Consider the following 19,886-nt stretch of genomic DNA (forward strand, 5'->3'; position numbering starts at 1 on the left):
CTACATCCCTCAGCCAGCTGTTCTCGGAGGTCCCACCCCTGGGACTCGTCCGGCTCATCCGGGGTGAGAAGGGCCTGGAGATGCCGAATCAACGAGCGGGCGGCATCTCTCCCTTCCCGTAACTTCACGCTTAACTGGGTCAGCTCCCGTTCCCGAGAGAAAACCAGGACTTCATATTGCCTAAGGTGAGATTAGTAGAGAAAATGTAACAGCGGAAAGGGGATGAGCGATCAGTTCTAATATTGCGACACAGATTTCTGAGACAATGTCCTCAAGGAGACCTCCAAGCACAAGGTCAGCACGTGTTTAAAGAAATGTCTGCGGCCAAGTGGAAGAATAAAAAACGGTTCACAGGCTTCCTCCACACGAGAGAGGGCTCCTGGAAGATCCTCCACGATGTTCCATTCATCTCTCTCTTCTGTCAACAAAAGTAGGTCCCTTCCTAATTCAGTTTCAAAAAGACATCCATCCTTTCAGTTCCTCACTCTGCCCACGGACATTTTCATGTGCATATATAAATAGTGCATCTTGCAGCGACTAGATACAAAGCCATGGACAGAAACGAGGCCAGGTGCAGTGGGGCCAATTGAAAAGATGAAAGAAAAGAATGACAGGCTCGAGAAGGCAACATTGATGGAGTGAAAGGATGAGAAGCCGCAGTCAGTCAGGAGGTGAGTCTGACTAAGGGTAAGTGGGATGGTGATGGCACATCATTTTGAGTATACTGAATGCTGCTGGGTGGTTTCCACTCCTTTGGTTAGTTTTGTGTTATGCGCATTTCACCTCAACCATTACTTGTTTGAAAAACGCAAGGTAAGGCTCTGAGAAACAACTGCAACCCCTAACTTATTATCATCTTTGTTCTCTGCTTGATAAATCTTTGTGTGTCATGAGCCTGCCATGGCAATTACTGCCCTTCCCCTGGCCCAGCTTAGCTCTTATTTCTCCCCGCCGAGCTGCTGTACTTCAGAGATTTACACACCTGCCCACCTGCCTGCCCCTACGGGGCCTCCTCACCTGAGCTGCTCCGAAAGCTCCTTTTCCACGAACAGCCGCTCATCCCTCAGCATAGACTTTATGAGGTCTTTGCAGTCTTCATACTCTGAGAAAAGATAGACACGCCTGCCTCAGTGAAAGCCTGGACATGCTGCTCTCGTCACTGACTACAGGGCAGGAGCGAGGTCCATCCCAAGGACAAAACTGTCCTTAGTACCAGGCTCTCGGCAGGGATTTCTACATCTTTACTCCTCAGTCTCCCGACTTTCTGGCATCTGGTCCTCCAAAATTTAGAGATGAAGAAACAGAAACTCAAGGCACATCAATGAAGTTGACAAGATGATTCAACCACAACGAAGTGGAGTCAGAATTCACAGCCCCTGAGGTCTGACTCTGAATGCGGGGCCACTTTCCCAAGCCTTGCAGCCTCCCCTCTAAAACACTGCAGTGAGGCATGAAGCTGTGATTTCCTGTACACTCAGGAAGGCCCCTCGGACTATGGGACTGATGGTTTCCCTTTTACTGGGCATTTCAAGGACAAATATGTCAAAGATGTTAAACAACTTTGATTTTTAAATCTTATCTTTGGATGTGATTTTAAGAATCATATCTGAAGCATAAAGTATGACACATAATACCATAAGGCCATGAAGGTAATATGCCCAAATACTAATAATGTTTGTGTTAATTTAGAAACAGTAGAATGAAGAACTAATAGATAGCATTTACTCTGTGCCAATAAACGTTCTAGGAGATTGACAAGAAATAGCTCATGTAATTCATTGCCGCAATTTACAGAGGTAGGTCTTTCCATAGTACCCTATGTACAGATGAGGAAACTGAGGGACAGATAAGACAAGCAACTTGGATGGAGCCCAGGAGACAACCCCAGGGTCCCTGCTCTGCACACTGCACTGCTAGTTCCACACACTCTCGGGTGCGATCTTTTTTTCTCTTTAGGAACAAGAGCCTGTGCCCCAGGAAGCAGGACTTCCGTCTCACTAGGGTACTCTCTGCTTTTCTTTTGACAAGTCTTGCCCTGTCACCCAGGCTGGAGTGCAATGGCATGATCTTGGCTCAATGCAACCTCTGCCTCCTGAGGGCAAAGGAGTCTGCTGCCTCAGCCTCCCGAGGAGCTGGGAATACAGGTGCCTGCCACCACGCCCAGTTCATGTTTGTATTTTTAGTAGAGATGGGGTTTCTCCATGTTGCCCAGGCTGGTCTCAAACTCCTGACCTCGTGATCCGCCCGCCTCAGCCTCCCAGAGTGCTGGGATTACAGGAGTGAGTCACCGTGCACGGCCCCTACTCCCTGCTCTTGATGCTGTCACTTACAGATCACCAAGTTTCCCTCAGGGTCCCTAGAACAGAGCTTTGCCCATTAGGCCTCAACGGAAGCTTGAACAGAATAAGGGTTCACTAGTCCCAGACGTTTAGAACAACACATTAGATGTCATTTGTCTGCCGGATCTTATATGGGAAAGAGAGGATTCTTGAAAACACGATTTAGCCTCTTGGAGAAAACAGGTAGTTCTGTGCCCATGTCCGAAATGAATTAAGTGCGATTTTAAATCTAGGCCCACCCCCACCTGACTGCAGACGTGGAAAGTTGCTAAATACTTTGGTACCTCTCACTTCCAAATTTAACAAAATGTGCAAATGCCCATTTCCATTGTCCTAGAAGTATGGGAAGGTTGAAATTATTTTTGATGGAGAGAGCATTTAGTTTCTCAGAGAGAAGACAAGACATCATTCATCACTTTTGTGAAGGTGAGCCTATAGAACTTACCGTAATTATTCTGCCCATTGGCCAGGAAGTAGGCCACTTGAGTTACAAGAAATTTCTGTTGGAGGTTTCTGAACTCCTGTTTGTTCTCTACCAGCTGGGGGCGCGATTTCTTGTTGATTTCTAGAATGTTCATCTCTGCCTTCTCACTGGACCAAGGGCCCGCAGATATCACCATGCTGACGTTTGTGGCAGAAGAGGTGGGGCCAGGGACTGGGGAGAAGACACCCAAACACATGATGGGTTAAAAACTGGTGAAATCAAGTAGGTTTAATCAGGACTGAGGGATGTCACTGCAGCCTCGTCCACTTCTTCGAAGATGTTGTTTCCCTGGTTTCACTCTTCTCATCTCCAGTCTTGATCTCCTTTAAGTCAACTTGTCTTAGCTATGCAGTCACCTTGAAACCAGGACATAAACACTTCTACCCTTTACTTGCTTATAAGTTTCTATAAAGCAAGGCTGGGCCCTGAGTTGTTGACCCCATGAGCGGCCAATGTTTGTGTGTAGCACAACAGACTGTTTTTTGTTTTTTAAATGTTTTTGTTTGTTTGCTTGGTTTTTCGTTGTTTTTTTGTTTGAGATGGAGTCTCACTCTGTCGCCAAGGCTGGAGTGCAGTGGCGCGATCTCAGCTCACTGCAACCTGTGCCCTCCCGGGTTCAAGCGATTCGCGTGCCTCAGCCTCCCAAGCAGCTGGGATTACAGGCGCCAACCACCATGCCAGCTAATTTTTGTATTTTTAGTAGAGACGGGGTTTCGCCACAATGCCCAGGCTGGTTTCGAACTCCTGACCTCAGGTGATCCGCCCACCTCGGCCTCCCAAAGTGCTGGGATTACAGATGTGAGTCAGCGCCCCTGGCCAGAGACTTCTTAGGAATAGCTAAGACAAGCCAATGAAAAGGAGAGAGAGTCTAGCCTGAGAGTAGTGAATGAGGGTGGGAGGATGGTCTGAGCCAATCCTCCCACCTAAACCTCCTGAGCAGTTGGGACTATAGGCACGCAGCACCATGCCTGACTAGTTGTTTGTATTCTTCATAAAGATGGGTTTCACCATATTGTCCAGGTTGTTCTTGAACCCCTGAACTCAAATGATCCTCCCACTTGGGCCTCCCAAAGTGCTGTGATTATACGTGTGAGTCACCGCACCTAGCTCCATCCTAGTTTCTGACTAAACCAATATGTATGTATACAGCCTGTCCTCACAATTCATCTTCCATAGCCTAGACAGAGGTATGAGACACAAGGAAAATAGAGGCTACCTGGGAGAAGGTTTGGAGCATCCTGCCCTTCATCATCAGAGGATGCACGGCCTACAACTAGAGGTGAGTCGACTTGGTCTTCCTCAAATGTGATTTTGGTGTTCCCGTGAGGCTGGTTGGACTCACAAGGGCCGTGGCTATTGGAACAAGTGACGGCACATTCCTCCAGTGAGTCCTCAGGGACTTCCATTTCTTCAGCCTTCCGCACCTCCCTGATGAGCCAGGTGGGAAAGAGATGACAGAAGATTAAACACAGAGGGACTGGACCCCAGGGAGTCCTGGCTGGTGTTGACAGGAGGCATTAAGAGAGTGGCCTCAGAAAGCAAACAGGAGGTTCCCTTTAAGAGGGAACAGGCAATCCTCTTCTCTCTGCAACAGAGCATGGCTGCCATGGGAGCCAGAGAGGAAGAGAGCAACTGGTGCTCATTGCACTGGACAGATAGGAGCCGAGGAGGACGAAGCCTCAGCTATCCCTGTACGGTACAGGCATGACACCCACCACACACAGAGAAACACAACAGCAGCCACACCCTGTGTCTAAGCTGGGTTGAATTTCACATACTGTGGCCAAGGGAATGCAGGCTTTCGGCCCATGATAGATGCCAGAGAGGGTGTGCCTCCCAGACCTTTTTCATATGTTACCACTCATTACTTGCTTCCGATTATTCAGTGTTACCTGGGGGCACATAATTCCTCTACTTTCTCAGCCTCCTCAACTTTGACATCTTCATCCTCATCCTCGCCATTTGCTGTAAATACAGAAGTGTTCATTCAGATATTTCCCACTTCACACTCTGCAAGCGCAGTCAGCCCAGTGTGCACAGAGACATGAACATCCAGGCATGGGTCACTGTTCAGCTGAAAGCTCTCATGTTTTATCTTTAACAAAATGCCCTGGCATGGTTTCCTGATCCATCAGGCAATGCCTTTCTGATCTGGGGGGCCACCATCAAGATGTGGCCAAATATTGAAAAGACCTTTTGCTCCCCATATGATGGAGGCTTCTGCAGCCTCTCTCTGGACTTTGGCGGCTGTCTCCCCCATCCCGCTACAGGTCTGATTCCCAGGCACAGGCTTGGTGTCCTGTCACGGTTCACATTTCAAACCTCATTCTCTCTCTTGGGAGAGGACAAACTTGTCCTACAGTCCTCTATGCATCAGGAGACTTCACAGGCCCTCCTTCATGTGGCTTCTGCCGTGTTATTCAGGGACATTCTCTCTATGGGGAGGGCTCCAGTCTGAAGCACTTCCTACCACCAAATGCCCCCACATCAAGTGCCTTCTGCAACAACACACGGCAGGGGGCTTTATCTCATTTTGAAAGGCAGTCTTAAGTGTTCCCACATTTGGATGCTTCAGACACATGCAAGAGACAATTTGTGTGCCTTTGCAGATGGAGACAGAGAAACTCAGGAAGGATAAATCACTCACTCACCGACAGTTACTAAGAACATTGCCAAAGAGACAGCCTGGGAACCTGCCTTCTGAGTGCAGAGCTCTTTTCACTCTAACAAGCACGCTCCTGTCACAGCGTCCTTCCTGTCCTTTAAAACTAGAAACGTGCTGCTTCTTGCTCCAAAGACCACGTTTCATCAAGGATGGAGGGACATTTGCAATACTGTGACCTCCAACCCCATGGGTTTCCCATCTCTCTTCTTACCCAGGAAGTCCTGGTCATGTCATGGCCACATACGTTTAGTGGAAAAAAACACCACCGCTACAACTGTCATTGTGGAAGTATGGAGGTCTGGAGTCTCTCATAAGCCTGGGGTTTTGGGTCATCAGGACCTATGGCCACCTTACCTGGGCTGAGCTTTTGGATGAGGTGCTGTGCCAGCCTACATCCCTCAGCCAGCTGTTCTCTGAGGTCCCACCCCAGGGAGATGTCCGGCTCATCTGGAGTTAGAAGGGCCTGGAGATGCCGATTCAATGAGCAGGAGGCATCTCTCCCTTCCCGTAACTTCACGCTTAACTGGGTCAGCTCCCGTTCCTGAGAGTGAGCCAGGACTTCATATTGCCTAAGGTGAGATAGTAGAGAAAATTTAACAGTGGAAAGGGATAAGTGATCAGGTCTAATATTGCGACTCAGATTTCTGAGACAATGTCCTCAAGGAGACCTCCAAGCACAAGGTCAGCACGTGTTTAAAGAAATGTCTGCGGCCAAGAGAAAGAATAAAAAATGGTTCCCAGGCTTCCTCCATACGAGAGAGGGCTCCTGGAAGATCCTCCACGATGTTCCATTCATCTGTCTCTTCTGTCAACAAAAGTAGGTCTCTTCCTAATTCAGTTTCAAAAAGACATCCATCCTTTCAGTTCCTCACTCTGCCCACGGACATTTCCATGTGCATATACACATAGTGCATCTTGCAGCGACTAGATACAAAGCCATGGACAGAAATGAGGCCAGGTGCAGATGGGGCCAATTGAAAAGATGAAAGAAAAGAATGACAGGCTCGAGAAGGCAACATTGATGGAGTGAAAGGATGAGAAGCCGCAGTCAGTCAGGAGGTGATTCTGATTAAGGGTAAGTGGGGTGGTGATGGCACATCATTTTGAGTACACTGAATGCTGCTGGGTGGTTCCCACTCCTTTGGTTAATTTTGTGTTATGCGCATTTCACCTCAACAATTACTTGTTTGAAAAACAGAAAATAAGGCTCTGAGAAACAACTGCAACCCATAACTATTATCCTTAAAAACAGAAAATAAGGCTCTGAGAAACAACTGCAACCCATAACTGATTATCATCCTTGTTCTCTGCTTGATAAATCTTTACGTGTCATGAGCCTGCCATGGCAATTCCTGCCCTTCCCCTGGCCCAGCTTAGCTCTTATTTCTCCCCGTCGAGCTGCTGTACTTCAGAGGTTTACACACCTGCCCACCTGCCTGCCCCCACGGGGCCCCCTCACCTGAGCTGCTCTGCAAACTCCTTTTCCATGAATAGCCGCTCATCCCTCAGCATAGACTTTATGAGGTCTTTGCAGTCTTCATACTCTGAGAAAAGACAGACACGCCTGCCTCAGTGAAAGCCTGGACATGCTGCTCTCGTCACTGACTACAGGGCAGGAGCAAGGTCCATCCCAAGGACAAAACTGTCCCCAGTACCAGGCTCTCGCCAGGGATTTCCACATCTTTACTCCTCAGTCTCCCGACTTTCTGGCATCTGGTCCTCCAAAATTTAGAGACGAAGAAACAGAAACTCAAGGCACATCAAGGAAGTTGATAAAATGATTCAACCACAACGAAGTGGAGTCAGAATTCACAGCCCCTGAGGTCTGACTCTGAATGCGGGGCCACTTTCCCAAGCCTTGCAGCCTCCCCTCTAAAACACTGCACTGAGGCATGAAGCAGTGATTTCCTGTACACTCGGGAAGGCCCTTCGGACTATGGGACTGATGGTTTCCCTTTTACTGGGAATTTCAAGGACAAATATGTCAAAGATCTTAAACATCTTGGATTTTTAAATCTTATCTTCGGATGTGATTTTAAGAATCATATCTGAAGTATAAAGTATGAGACACAAGACCATAAGGCCATGAAGGAAATATGCCCAAATACTAATAAGGTTTGTGTTAATTTAGAAACAATAGAATGAAGAACTAATAGATAGCGTTTACTCTGTGCCAATAAACGTTCTAGGAGACTGACAAGAAATAGCTTATGTAATTCACTGCCGCAATTTACAGAGGTAGGTATTTCCGTAGTACCCTATGTACAGATGAGGAAACTGAGGGACAGACAAGACAAGCAACTTCGATGGAGCCCAGGAGACAGGCCCAGGGTCCCTGCTCTGCACACTGCACTGCTACTTCCACACACTCTCGGGTGCGATCTTTCTTCCTCTTTAGGAACAAGAGCCTGTGCCCCAGGAAGCAGGACTTCCCTCTCACCAGGGTACTCTCTGCTTTTCTTTTGACGAGTCTTGCCCTGTCGCCCAGGCTGGAGTGCAATGGCATGATCTTGGCTCAATGCAAACTTGGCCTCCTGGGTGCAAAGAAGTCTCCTGCCTCAGCCTCCCGAGGAGCTGGGATTACAGGCGCCTGCCACCACGCCCAGCTAATGTTTGTATTTTTAGTAGAGATGGGGTTTCTCCATGTTGCCCAGGCTGGTCTCAAACTCCTGACCTCGTGATCCGCCCGCCTCAGCCTCCCAGAGTGCTGGGATTACAGGAGTGAGTCACCGTGCACGGCCCCTACTCCCTGCTCTTGATGCTGACACTTATAGATAGCATAGGTTCCATTAGGAGCACACTCCTCTTGAAGCCCCTCACAGCGGGTACTGTGTACTATCACCAAGTTTCCCTCAGGGTCCCTAGAACAGAGCTTTGCCCATTGGGCCTCAACAGAAGCTTGAACAGAATAAGGTTTCACTAGTCCCACACATTTAGAACAACAGACTAGATGTTATTTGTCTGCTAGATCTTACGTGGTACAGAGAGGATTCTTGAAAACACAATTTAGCCTCTTGGAGAAAACAGGTCGTTCTGTGCCCGTGTCCAAAATGAATTAACTGCGATTTTAACTCTAGGCCCGCCCCCACCTGACTGCAAACATGGAAAGTTGCTAAATACTTTGGTACCTCTGACTTCCAAATTTAACAAAATGTGCAAATGCCCATTTCTATTTTCCTAGAAGTATGGGAAGGTTGAAATTATTTTTGATGGAGAGAGCATTTAGTTTCTCAGACAGAAGAGAGGACATCATTCATCACTTTTGTGAAGGTGAGCCTACAGAACTTACTGTAATTATTCTGCCCATTGGCCAGGAAGTAGGCCACTTGAGTTACAAGAAATTTCTGTTGGAGGTTTCTGAACTCCTGTTTGTTCTCTACCAGCTGGGGGTGCAATTTCTTGTTGATTTCTAGATTGTTCATCTCTGCCTTCTCACTGGACCAAGGGCCGGCAGATACCACCATGCTGACGTTTGTGGCAGAAGAGGTGGGGCCAGGGACTGCGGAGAAGACACCCAAACACATGATGGGTTAAAAACTGGTGAAATCAAATAGGCTTAATTAGGACTGAGGGATGTCAGTAACTGAAATTCTTAACTTACTGTTGAGAAAAAAGTGATCAGTCCCCACAGCACTTTAGGATCCTTAACGACAAAAACAATGTTCACGGTGCCTGAGCTCAGAGCTGAAGGCACTGCCAATAGCTCAGTCTCCGACAAGAGTGAGCAAGGGTGTGGCCAGTGTGCCAGGTAACAGTCTGCAGTTGCTACAACACAATTAGAATGTGGGGGTGTCATGGAATCTTAGGAGCCCTCACTCCAACTGCCAAGGCTTTGCTGAAACACAGGCACCCTGGTCTCGCCTGAGGGTCACCACCAATTGGGATCATTCCTTCAAAATTCACTCTCAGTATTCGTGTACCCTTGTGACAATGCCACAGACCCATCTCTTTCCCAATACATCTAAGCACATTCCTCACTGTTTATCGCTTGTCTGTGAACATCATCAAGGCAGAAACAGTTTCCCAACAGGTTATATTTTCTTAATGGTAGCCATGATGTCACCCCACCTGCTCCAAGTTAAAACAGATCTTAAGGCTTTTCCACAAGTGTAAGATATCAAACTTTTAGCCTGCCCTGTTTTCCTCTGGGTCTTCTGCAGTTTTGTCTGTATCCACTAGACAGTGAATGAATAATTCATTTGTGAAAAATGTTGTCTTTCCTGTCTCAGTCTTCTTCTTGCTGCTTCCCATTGTTATGTTGATTTCTTTTTTCTTACTGGGGCACCATCTTGGCTTTTCATTACACTCTAGACCAGTTTGACATCCCTATGTCCAGAGCTCTTCCTCTATGTGGGTTGATTTTTAATGTCACTGAGCACTACATTTTATACTTGTCACTTATGGATGTCATTCTAGTGTTGCAAGAGCTCTTTTCATGTCATCAAGTGATCAAAATCATTTCTATAGAGATCTCCTGAAAACGTGTGACCATCTATCTTGGGAAGTTTCATAAACCTCAAGCTATTTTGTTGTTTCCATTTTGTTTTCCCATATGCTGAAAAGAACAGGGCCATGAGCGGTTCTTATGGAATATGGTTTGATATCTGTTTTGTTAAGTTGGACTAACACCATGGACTTTTGGTTTCATTCCACTAACAGAACATGGCAAGATCAAGATTATGGTCACGGTTGGTTGGTGATCCTCAGTGTTGCAGTAGAAGGTGAGTTTGAGATAAGAGGAATGAGTAGGAAAGAGTGATCCCCTGAACCACCTCCTCGCTTTCTCAGCTTTCATCCCCAACTAGGTTTTGTGAGCCTGGAACTTGGGAGACTGTTCTGTAGCCCAGGTCTCCTAAGATTGGCTGCTGGACTTGCCTGAGTTGAGGGTGCAGTGAGTGTGATCCTGGGCTGCCCAGCATTCATGTGGAAGTGTAGGAAGGAGGACTGGGTCAATCCCATTTCAAAGCGTGTCTCTCTGCAGCCCACACTGTCCTCCAATGACACTGTGAGGATACTGCTTTAAGACGTATCAATGGCTTCAAGTAATGTATTTTCTGGCATCTGGGAGACCTGATATTCTGTGTCATAATGAAAATCTGTCATGTTTCTTTATTTTAAAAATGATAAAACTGCAGGTTCACAGAGTTACATGGCTTACTTGAGGTCACACAGGGATGAGTTTTCAGCACTGCCAATAAAAGCAATCACAGTAATTATTCAGTAATTATTCATAGGATCCATATAATTCAGTAAATATTCACATAATTATTTACTAGTTGTTCATTGACCAATTCGTACAAGGCATTTTGCTCAAAACTGTGCTCATATTTGGACATTGTATCTTCATCATAATCCTGTGGTAATGCTATTATCCATAAGTAACAGGTAAGAAACCTGAAGAAGAGGGATAGCAAATCATGTATTTGGACATATTTCCATTTTTTTTTTTTTTGGTTTTTGTGATGCTGGAAGAATGAGCAGAATGAGTCATAGGAAGAGTATACATTCCTGTAGTATTTTCCAGGACAGAGGTGTGACCTCCCCTACTGGGACCAAAACTCCCAAGTGTCTGCAACCTTGCTTTAACATTATGGGAAATAACCTCTATCACCTGGAATTCCCCTAGAACTCTGGAATACACAAGAGAAGTATGAGACTTGGGTCTTCCCTTGGCTGTGTTTAATTCACTCTTCTATGGAATACCAATGATTCTCACTAAGATTTTGGCCTTTTCATAACCACAATGTGCATTTTATGGAGAAGATTTTACAATTTGCTCTGTTTAGAAAGAATAAAAATGAGCAATGGTTTAGGTTTTGTGCCCTGGACTTAATATTTTTCTGATTCCTGTTTTGACATTAAACTCTCATGTAAATAGAAAAATACTCATTATTTCTCATAAGGCCAAGTTTGTTATTAGTTTGAGTTTTTGAAGATGAAGCACAAACTTTTGATTTTATCTTTGTCTGTCCCCGTCAGTGCCACTAGTTGTCTCTCAGTATAACCTGGACTTGCCCCTGCACTTACCCTCATCCTGCTGAACCATCTCCATGCACTGTCCAATTCCATCAGTGATTTGGGCTCCTCCCAAGGCTCCCTGAAAAGGGCACAGAGATCAGGATGTTAGGCACATTCCAGACACAAAAGCAACCCATACTGTAGAGTGGGCAGCTGTGTTTCCACTTCCCTAATATTCCAGTGATGTCCTAAAACTGAAAGGAACACTTTCCCTTTTTAGGGGCCTGTTCTTCATGTCTCAGTGCCTCTGATCTAGTGAACACAACTGTCCTGAAAGTGAAAGAACTTGCTAAATTTCTAGTTTCTTCTTAGGTGGCTAAAATAGATTTATAAGACTTCCTTACTTACCTATGACTGCTGAAGTCTGAATTCTTAGCAGTACAATTCTTTTTCTTGTAAGGTGAGCAGCTTAGGAAAGATTGGCCATCTTGCTGTGCAAAAAGAGGTAAACTTAATTTCTACTCAAAGCATGCTTGAATCTGAAATTAGGGCTTCCAGTCTTCCGAAGTTGGAGTGTCACTGTGTCAGGCATGTGTCCCGAAGGGCTCGTGTCTCTGCTATACTCAAAATTTAAATGGAGCCCAGCAAGCCAGATCTCCTTTACTTCTAGGTTCCCTCAACAGTTTCTCCTCTGCTTTAGAGACTGCATTGAAAATATTCTTGTTCTGCTGTTGCGTTTTCGCTTTGGAATGATGTGGTGCAGCTCAATGGGTCCTACCCCCAAGGTGATCAAAGTAAGAAACAGTTGGGAAAGTCAGTGCAAATCCAAGTTCATTGTCCTCCTTGCAGGGATTCTGATTCAGAGGGCTCAGGTGGGGCCTGGAATGTGTTTGTTAACATGACTCAGATGTGCAGTCAATTTGGGGACCCACTGATAGCACTGACCTTACAGTTTATGGGATGATTCTGTTTTGCTGAAGAAACTGAGGCACAGAGAGTCTGTAACTTGCCCACGTTCCCCTTGCTGTAAGTCCTGGAGCCAGATCTCAGGTGGACCAGCCTCTTCCCATCTCCTTCCCACATTTTCCAATTCAGCTGGGTCAGTTCTTTCCAAGTATGTGTTTCTCTCTCCTATACCTCACTTCTGAAAAAAGGAAAACTTCTGGAATTTAACTTCTTTCATCTAACACATTTCCTCACAACATGCAGCCAGCAACATATTTTGGCCACTTACTATTAAAGTGAGATGCTTTTTTTTTTTTTTTTTTTTGAGTCAGGGTCTTATTCTGTCACCCAGGCTGGAGTGCATTGGTGATTATAGATCACTGCAACCTTGAACTTCTGGCCTCAAGCGATCCTCCTGCCTCAGCTTTCCAAGTAGTTGGAACTCTAGGCACACATCACCATTTCAGGCTAATTTTTTATTTTTCATAGAGACAAGGTCTTGCTATGTTGCTCAGGCTGGTTTTGAACTTCTAGCCTCAAGCGATCCTCCCACCTAGGCCTCCAAAAATGCTGGGATTACAGGAGTTAGCCACTGAACCTGGCCCTGAAATGCTTATTTATTTATTTCTTCATTTTTAATGAAAATACAGGACATGGAGATGTAGAAAGACACCTTGCTTTATTACTGTTGGTATTATTATTATTTCTACAGTATAATTTATATATCACAAAATTCACCATTTTTAAGCATATATTTCAGTGTCTTTTAACATATTCCAAAACTGTTGCAACCATCACCACTACCTAATTCCAGAATATTTTCATAATGCCAAAAAGCATGCCTGTACCTATGGGCAGTCACTCTCCAATTCCCCCCTTCTTGCGCTCTCTGACAACCACTAATCTACTTTCTCTATCTATTGATGTACTTCTTCTGGGCACTTCCTCTATATGGAACAACAAAGCGTGGTATTTTCTATCTGCTTCTTAGAATATTGTTCTCAGGTTTCATCCTTTTTAGCCCGCATCAGTACTTCAACTTTTTATGGCCAAATAATATTCCACTATATGGTTATACCACATTTTGTTTATTCATCAACTGATGGTGGCTTAAGATGTTTCCACTTTTTAACTATTATGAATAATGCTGTGGAGGAGAGGAGGATGTATGAAATGGTGAAGCATAGGGAATTTTCAGCAGTGAAACTATTTCGCATGACGCTGTATTGGGGATTTAGGACATTATGTAATTGCCAAAACCCATAATCTGTGAAACTCAAAGAATGAACTCTAATGTAAACTATGGACTTTAGTTGATAATGACGTATCAACAGTGGTTCATCAATTGTAACGAATGGACCACACTAATACAACATACTAATAGGAGAAATTGTGTGCTGGAGGACAGGGGAGCCTAGGAGAACTCTCTGTACTATCCACTCAAGTTTTCCGTAAACCTAGAACTGTTCTAAAAAAAAAAAAGTCTATTAATTTGTTTTAATTAGGATGCAGCAGCCCCATATCAAGGTTTTGGTGGCATCCTGTTATTGTGTGGTTAGTACTTGGCATTGAAGTGCACCAACCTGGAGTCAGAACAGTTGGAGATTTCAAGGCCTGTGCCATTTACCTCTAACCCTGGCGTGCCCCCAGAATACAGATAGCAGATCGGTTAAGGAGAAGCAGCCTCAGCAATCTAGACAGTGCAGGTTTCTGGTAAGGACAGGTAAAAGCCATCTGGGTGGGCAGAACTTGGTGAAGACTAGAAACCACTGAGACTCAGCAGCTGCCCCAGTGGCACCAACAAATCAAAGGAGGGGGCTAGGAAGAGCTAAGGGCTACTGGATGAGCTCTCTGCCTGCAAGACAGAGGCAGATCCAGAGATTTTGGTAAATAATGTAGGTTTCAGTACAGTGTGATCTCTTCAAAAAAGTAGAGAGAACAAAAAGGAAAGAAAAAGAGCATGAGAGAGAAAGAAAAAGAAAAGAAGAAAGGAAGAAAGGAAAGAAGGGAGGGAGGGAGGGAAGGAGAAAGAAAGGGAGGGAGAAAGGGTGGGTGGGAGGGAGGCAGGGAATGAATAAAGAGAGACAGTGAGTTGGAGGGAAGGAAGGAAGGAAGGAAGGAAGGAGGGAAGGAAGGAAGGAAGGAAGGAAGGAAGGAAGGAAATGAACAAATTTACATGAAGATGAGAACAGTGGGGAAACTTACACCACCAGTATTTTCCATGAACAGGAACATGCTAACTAGTTATTAGAGAAAGATGCGCTACTGTAAAACCATATACTGTTTCCATGGGGTACAACCCCTTCCTCCTCCTCTGAAATTCACACATTCTGTCTCTGGCCCACTGTTGCCAGAGACACTGAGTCTTGTCTTTGGATAAGTTCTGGTGCTCACAAGAAGGAGATGAGACAGTGCAGCCCAGAACACCAGGACACGAACTTCCCTGTTGCTCCTTGTCCACTCCAGAAGCTACCTGGCTGCAGCTGGGAGCCTCAGCCCCTAGGTCTGATGTCATCCATTTGCCTTTCTCACTGGACTTCTCTCCTCGCACTGGCTCCCACTCCCCCAAGACTTGTGGGTGACCACATGAGAAGAACACAAACAGGCCATGCCCCTTTCTTTCTCCCCCTCTCAATGCCTGTAGTGGTGGGTTCCGTGGGGTAGCGACCTGAGATTTACTCACTATGGGGCCTCTAGCCCACAGCGGGGCCTGGTACCTAATAGTCACCCCATGAATGCGCAGTGAAAGAAGGCGTCCACCACAAGGTCCTGGGAAACCAAAAATTCCACTGTGGCCCATAAATTCTAAGTCCTACAGGATTCTGGAATGGGAGATGGGAAAGGCCTTCAAAAGTGGCCACTTTTAACCCATTATACTGGCAACTGAGCCATGTTTCCCCATCCTGGACATATCCAGAGGGCACTGCCTAAAACCAGACACATCTCCCCACCCAGGACAGTGTAAGAGCCTTAGCCTGGGGGACGCAGGTGGACAGGGAGGGGGTGAGCCACAAAAGCTGAAGAGGAGAAAGCAGGTGAAAGGGGACAGTAGGGTGGAAACAGAGAGAAATGGGGCAGAGAACGGGGGGTGAGAGGGGAAGAGCGAGGAGAGGGATACAGATCTAGCCAGTAAGGAAAAGTCCTGGAGAGAACACTGTCCTCTCCTGAACTAAAATCACTTCCACCTGACCACAGCACTGCAGGTCATGGGCGGCACACGCTGTGGATATTTGTTCATTCATTTAGCAAATATGTATTTAATATCTGTTTCATGCCAGGCAAGGCCCTGCGATGTTTAGAAACCTTGGCATCCTCCCTTAACATCTGAGTCATAATAGAAAGAGGACTATCTGACCCCACCAAGCTGGCAATGCCTCGGGATTTTTACCTGTTGGATCTGGCAGCTCTTGATGTCAGCCCACACCATGTGAGGCTGCTCTTGGGGCACCAAATGGGGAAGTTTCTACATCAGGGCTTTGGAGAGTCCACTGGAAGCCCTGGACAGTAGGAGTCGGTGGCATCCCCAGTGTGGAGGCCAAGAACACACAGCACTGAAGCTCCAGACACCCTCAGGAGGATGGCAAGGGACAATTGGCTGGTGAGAGCCTGGGTCACCAGGAACCTTCGCCTGGGTCTAAACAGGATTTGCCTTCAGATTGCCTGTGAGATAAAAGAGAGAAATCAAGGTTAACATTGAGATTTGGGGCTTCGGCAACTTGAAGGATGGAGCTGCCATTTACAGAGACTGGGAAGACCCAGGGAAGAGCAGGTTGAAAGGTGGTGGGGAACTAGAGGTGGCTGGGTTTCTGTCATATGTAATCAATAGTCCTGACCAGCCTGGGCAACACAGAAAGACCCTGTCTCGGAAAATAAAAAATGAAAAATAAGCTGAGCATGGTGACACATACTTATAGTCTCAGCTACTTGGGAGGATGAGGCAGGAGGATTCCTTGAGCCTTCAGTTAGAGGTTAGTGAGCTATGATGGCACCACTGTACTCCAGCCTGGGGGGAAAAAAATAGAGTCCTGACTAAATACTACAGAAACCAGGGAAGTTTTCACAAAGTAAGTAATATTTGAGGCAGATCTTAGAGAACAAGAATTCCATTATTTCTGTTAGGGAATTAAGAGAGTGTGGGTGTCATTAGTTAATGCTTACTGAACTATCTTTGGAATCCCATCTACTGGTCTAGCTGGTCTATCTGTACACGTATATTCTATATGTTGTCTCATTGAGCTTTCACTAGGTTATGCTACAGTAACAAAAGCCCCAAAATCTCAGCAGCTACACATACAAAGGATTATTTTTCATTGACATTTCCTTTCATGGCAGGTTGACTGTGACTCTGCTCTATACAAGCTATTTTATTTGTTAGATGGTGAAAACTGTGATACTCGGAGATTGTTGAATATGGTATTAGTATGTTCATTCATTCATTCATTTAAGAAATATTTATTCAATATCTGTTTCATGCCAGGCAAGGTCAAGCACTGAGAATATAGTGGTGAATAAAAGAGACAAAATCTCTAATTGCCAGGAGCTTATATTGAAAATCAGGTTAAACACATACAAAATAATCATAACAACAATGAATACTATATTCATAAATAATAGCTGTAAGAGATTTTAGTAAATCTTTTAAATTAGAAAAATAGAAAAATTATTAAAACTAAAATGGCCAGGTGTGATGGCTCATGCCTATGATCCCAACACTTTGGGATGCCAAGGTGGGAGGATCATTTCAGCCCAGGAGTTTGAAACCAGTCCGGGCACTATAGGAAAACCCTGTCTACAAAAAGTAGAAAATTGGCCAGGCATAGTGGTGCATGCCTGTAGACCCAGCTACTAAGGAGGCTGAGGTGGGGGGACTTCTTGAGCCTGAGAGGTCAAGGCTGCGGAGAGCCATGATCATACCACTGCACTCCAGCCTGGGCGACAGAGCGAGACACTGTCTCAAGAAAAAAAAAATTATTTGACGTAGTCCTAAAACTATTATGTAGAATACTATTGTTTACATCACATCACGTGAGCCCTTTAAATGGCTTAACACTTATTTAGATATGATCCATAAAGTTTTCCTGGTAATTAACTATACCTAAGAACAATTAAGTATAAAAGAGTTACTGCCTTGACAGGAAGATTGTAAAAATTTTAAAAAGACAAATAAATAAAAGAGTCAAAACTGTAGCTCTGTGAGGCTCAAATAACATCTAATTCAAGTCACAGTGAACATCTAGCAATCATTCTGAACACCATATAATTCACTTAATACATTTTGCCTGAATGCCCAACACATCTGAATTACCAACACCCATATGTAGCCAAGAAACTGGCAATCATTTATAAATTATCGCCTATGACTCCAACTGCTCTACACACTTATTTTTTAAATTTTATTCATTTATTTATTATTTTTATTTTTTGTAAAGACAGGATCTCACTATGTTACCCAGGTTGGTCCAGAAACAGAAACAGAACCACACTAATTTCATAAATCAGATGACCATACAGTCATTCGATTTATGAAAAACAGTGCCACACGGTGCAGAAGGAAAAGGATGGTCTTTTCAATAAATGGTGCTGGATTAAGCAGACACATCCATGTAGTAAAAAGTGAATCATAGCCAGGTGGGGTGGCTCACACCTGTAATTCCAGCACTCCGGGAGGCTGAAGTGGGCAGATTACTTAAGCCCAAGAGTTCGAGACCAACCTGGGAAACATGTTGAATCTCCATCTCTAAAAAAAATACGAAAATTAGCCAGGCATGGTGGCACATGCCTATAGTCGTAGCTACTCAGGTGGCTGAGGTGGGAGGATCACTTGAGACAGGAGATGGAGGTTGAGTGAGCTGAGATCCTGCCACCACACTCTAGCCTGGGCAATAGAGTGAGGCCCTGTCTGAAAAAAAAAATGCGAAAACTAAAATAAAATTGTTATAAGGTTAACACAGAAAAATGTGTTCATACTCGTAGGTTAGGCATTGATTTCTTGAACAGGACACAAAAAGCAGTAACCATAAAGGAAAAGATTGATAAAGTATAATTTCATTAAAATTAAGAATCTCAGGCTGGGTGCAGTGGCTCATGCCTGTAATCCCAACCCTTTGGGAGGCCGAGGCAGTTGTATCACTTGAGCCTAGGAATTCCAGACCAGCCTATGCAATGTGGCAAAACCCCATCTCTACTAAAAATACAGAAAACAGCTGAGTGTGGTGGTACTCCCCTGTAGGTCCCAGCTACTTGGGGGCTGAGGCAGGGGGATCACCTGAGCCTTGTGAGCTGCGGTGAGCTGTGACTGTGCCACTGCACTCCAGCCTGGGGAACGGAGTGAGATCCTGTCTCAAAAAGAAAAAAAAAGTTAGAGAATCTCCAGTCATGAAAAAACACCATAAAAGAGTAAAAACGCAAGCTACAGATTGAAAAAAGGGAAATGCAATACATATAAATCCTAGAAAGGAGGCATATCCAGAATAAAGTATTACAAATCAACAGGAAAACAAGCATATCAATGAAAACTGGATGAAAAGGTTTAACAGGCACTTCACAAAAGAGGACATATAAATGGCAATAAAAGATACTCAATCTCAATGAAACCACACTGATATATTACTGCATCCCTACTAGAATGGCAAAATAATTTTTAACCAACAGGTATCAGCGAGGATGTGGGGTAACCAGCATATCCCTGCTAAATGGTACAACTACTTTGGGAAAATGTTCAACAATATGTAATACTAAAGTTTTATCATTCATATACCTCTAAAACCAACAACTCCACTCCTACAAATATACCCCAGTCTAGTAATGTTCTATTTCTTGATCTGTGGTGGTTCACTTGGTCAAAATTCATTACGCTTTTTTTTTTTTTTGAGACAGGGTCTCACTCTGCCATCCAGGTCGGAGTGCACTGCCATGATCACAGCTCACTGTAAGCCACTATGCCCAGCCAGATTTTATTTTTCTCTGAAAAGATGGTACATTTACATGGTTCAAAATTCAAATAGGGCCAGGTTTAAGCCCTGGAGTTCGAGAGACCAGCATGGAAAAAAAAGAGAGAACCCCATCTCTATTAAAAAAAAAAAATTCAAATAGTACAGAAAATTGTAAAGTTAAAATAGGCATCTCTTCCATTCCTGTCTCCCAGTCTCACCCTGTAGGCAATTTGTGGGATGCTGTTGCCTATGAATCCTTCCAGGGATATTTTATGTACGTTTTCGCTTTTTTTTTTTTTTTTTCTTGAGATAGAGTCTTGCTCTTGTTGCCCAGGATGGAGTGCAATAGCATGATCTTGGCTTACTGCAACCTCCACCTCCCAAGTTCAAGCTATTGTCCTGCCTCAGCCTCCCAAATAGCTGGGATTACAGGTGTCCATCATGCCTGGCTAATTTTTGTATTTTTAGTAGAGATGGGGTTTCACCATGTTGGCAAGGCTGGTCTAGAACTCCTGACCTCGAGTCTTGCTCTGTCACACTTGCTGGAGTGAAGTGGCACAATC

The 19,886-nt window shown here is 44.9% G+C and overlaps 1 protein-coding gene across 1 annotated transcript in view; it reads right to left on the bottom strand.

Moving 5' to 3' along the window:
• Positions 1 to 15,859: 15,859 nt before the first annotated feature.
• Positions 15,860 to 19,886, bottom strand: part of LOC100598878 (unconventional myosin-X-like) — a 28,926-nt gene continuing 24,899 nt past the window's right edge. Inside the window, 1 exon segment of the mRNA XM_030805028.1 lies at positions 15,860 to 16,025. Within this exon segment, the coding sequence (XP_030660888.1) occupies positions 15,860 to 16,025 (166 nt within the window).

Source organism: Nomascus leucogenys, chromosome 24, assembly GCF_006542625.1.
Source record: "Nomascus leucogenys isolate Asia chromosome 24, Asia_NLE_v1, whole genome shotgun sequence".
Taxonomy (NCBI): Eukaryota; Metazoa; Chordata; class Mammalia; order Primates; family Hylobatidae; genus Nomascus; species Nomascus leucogenys.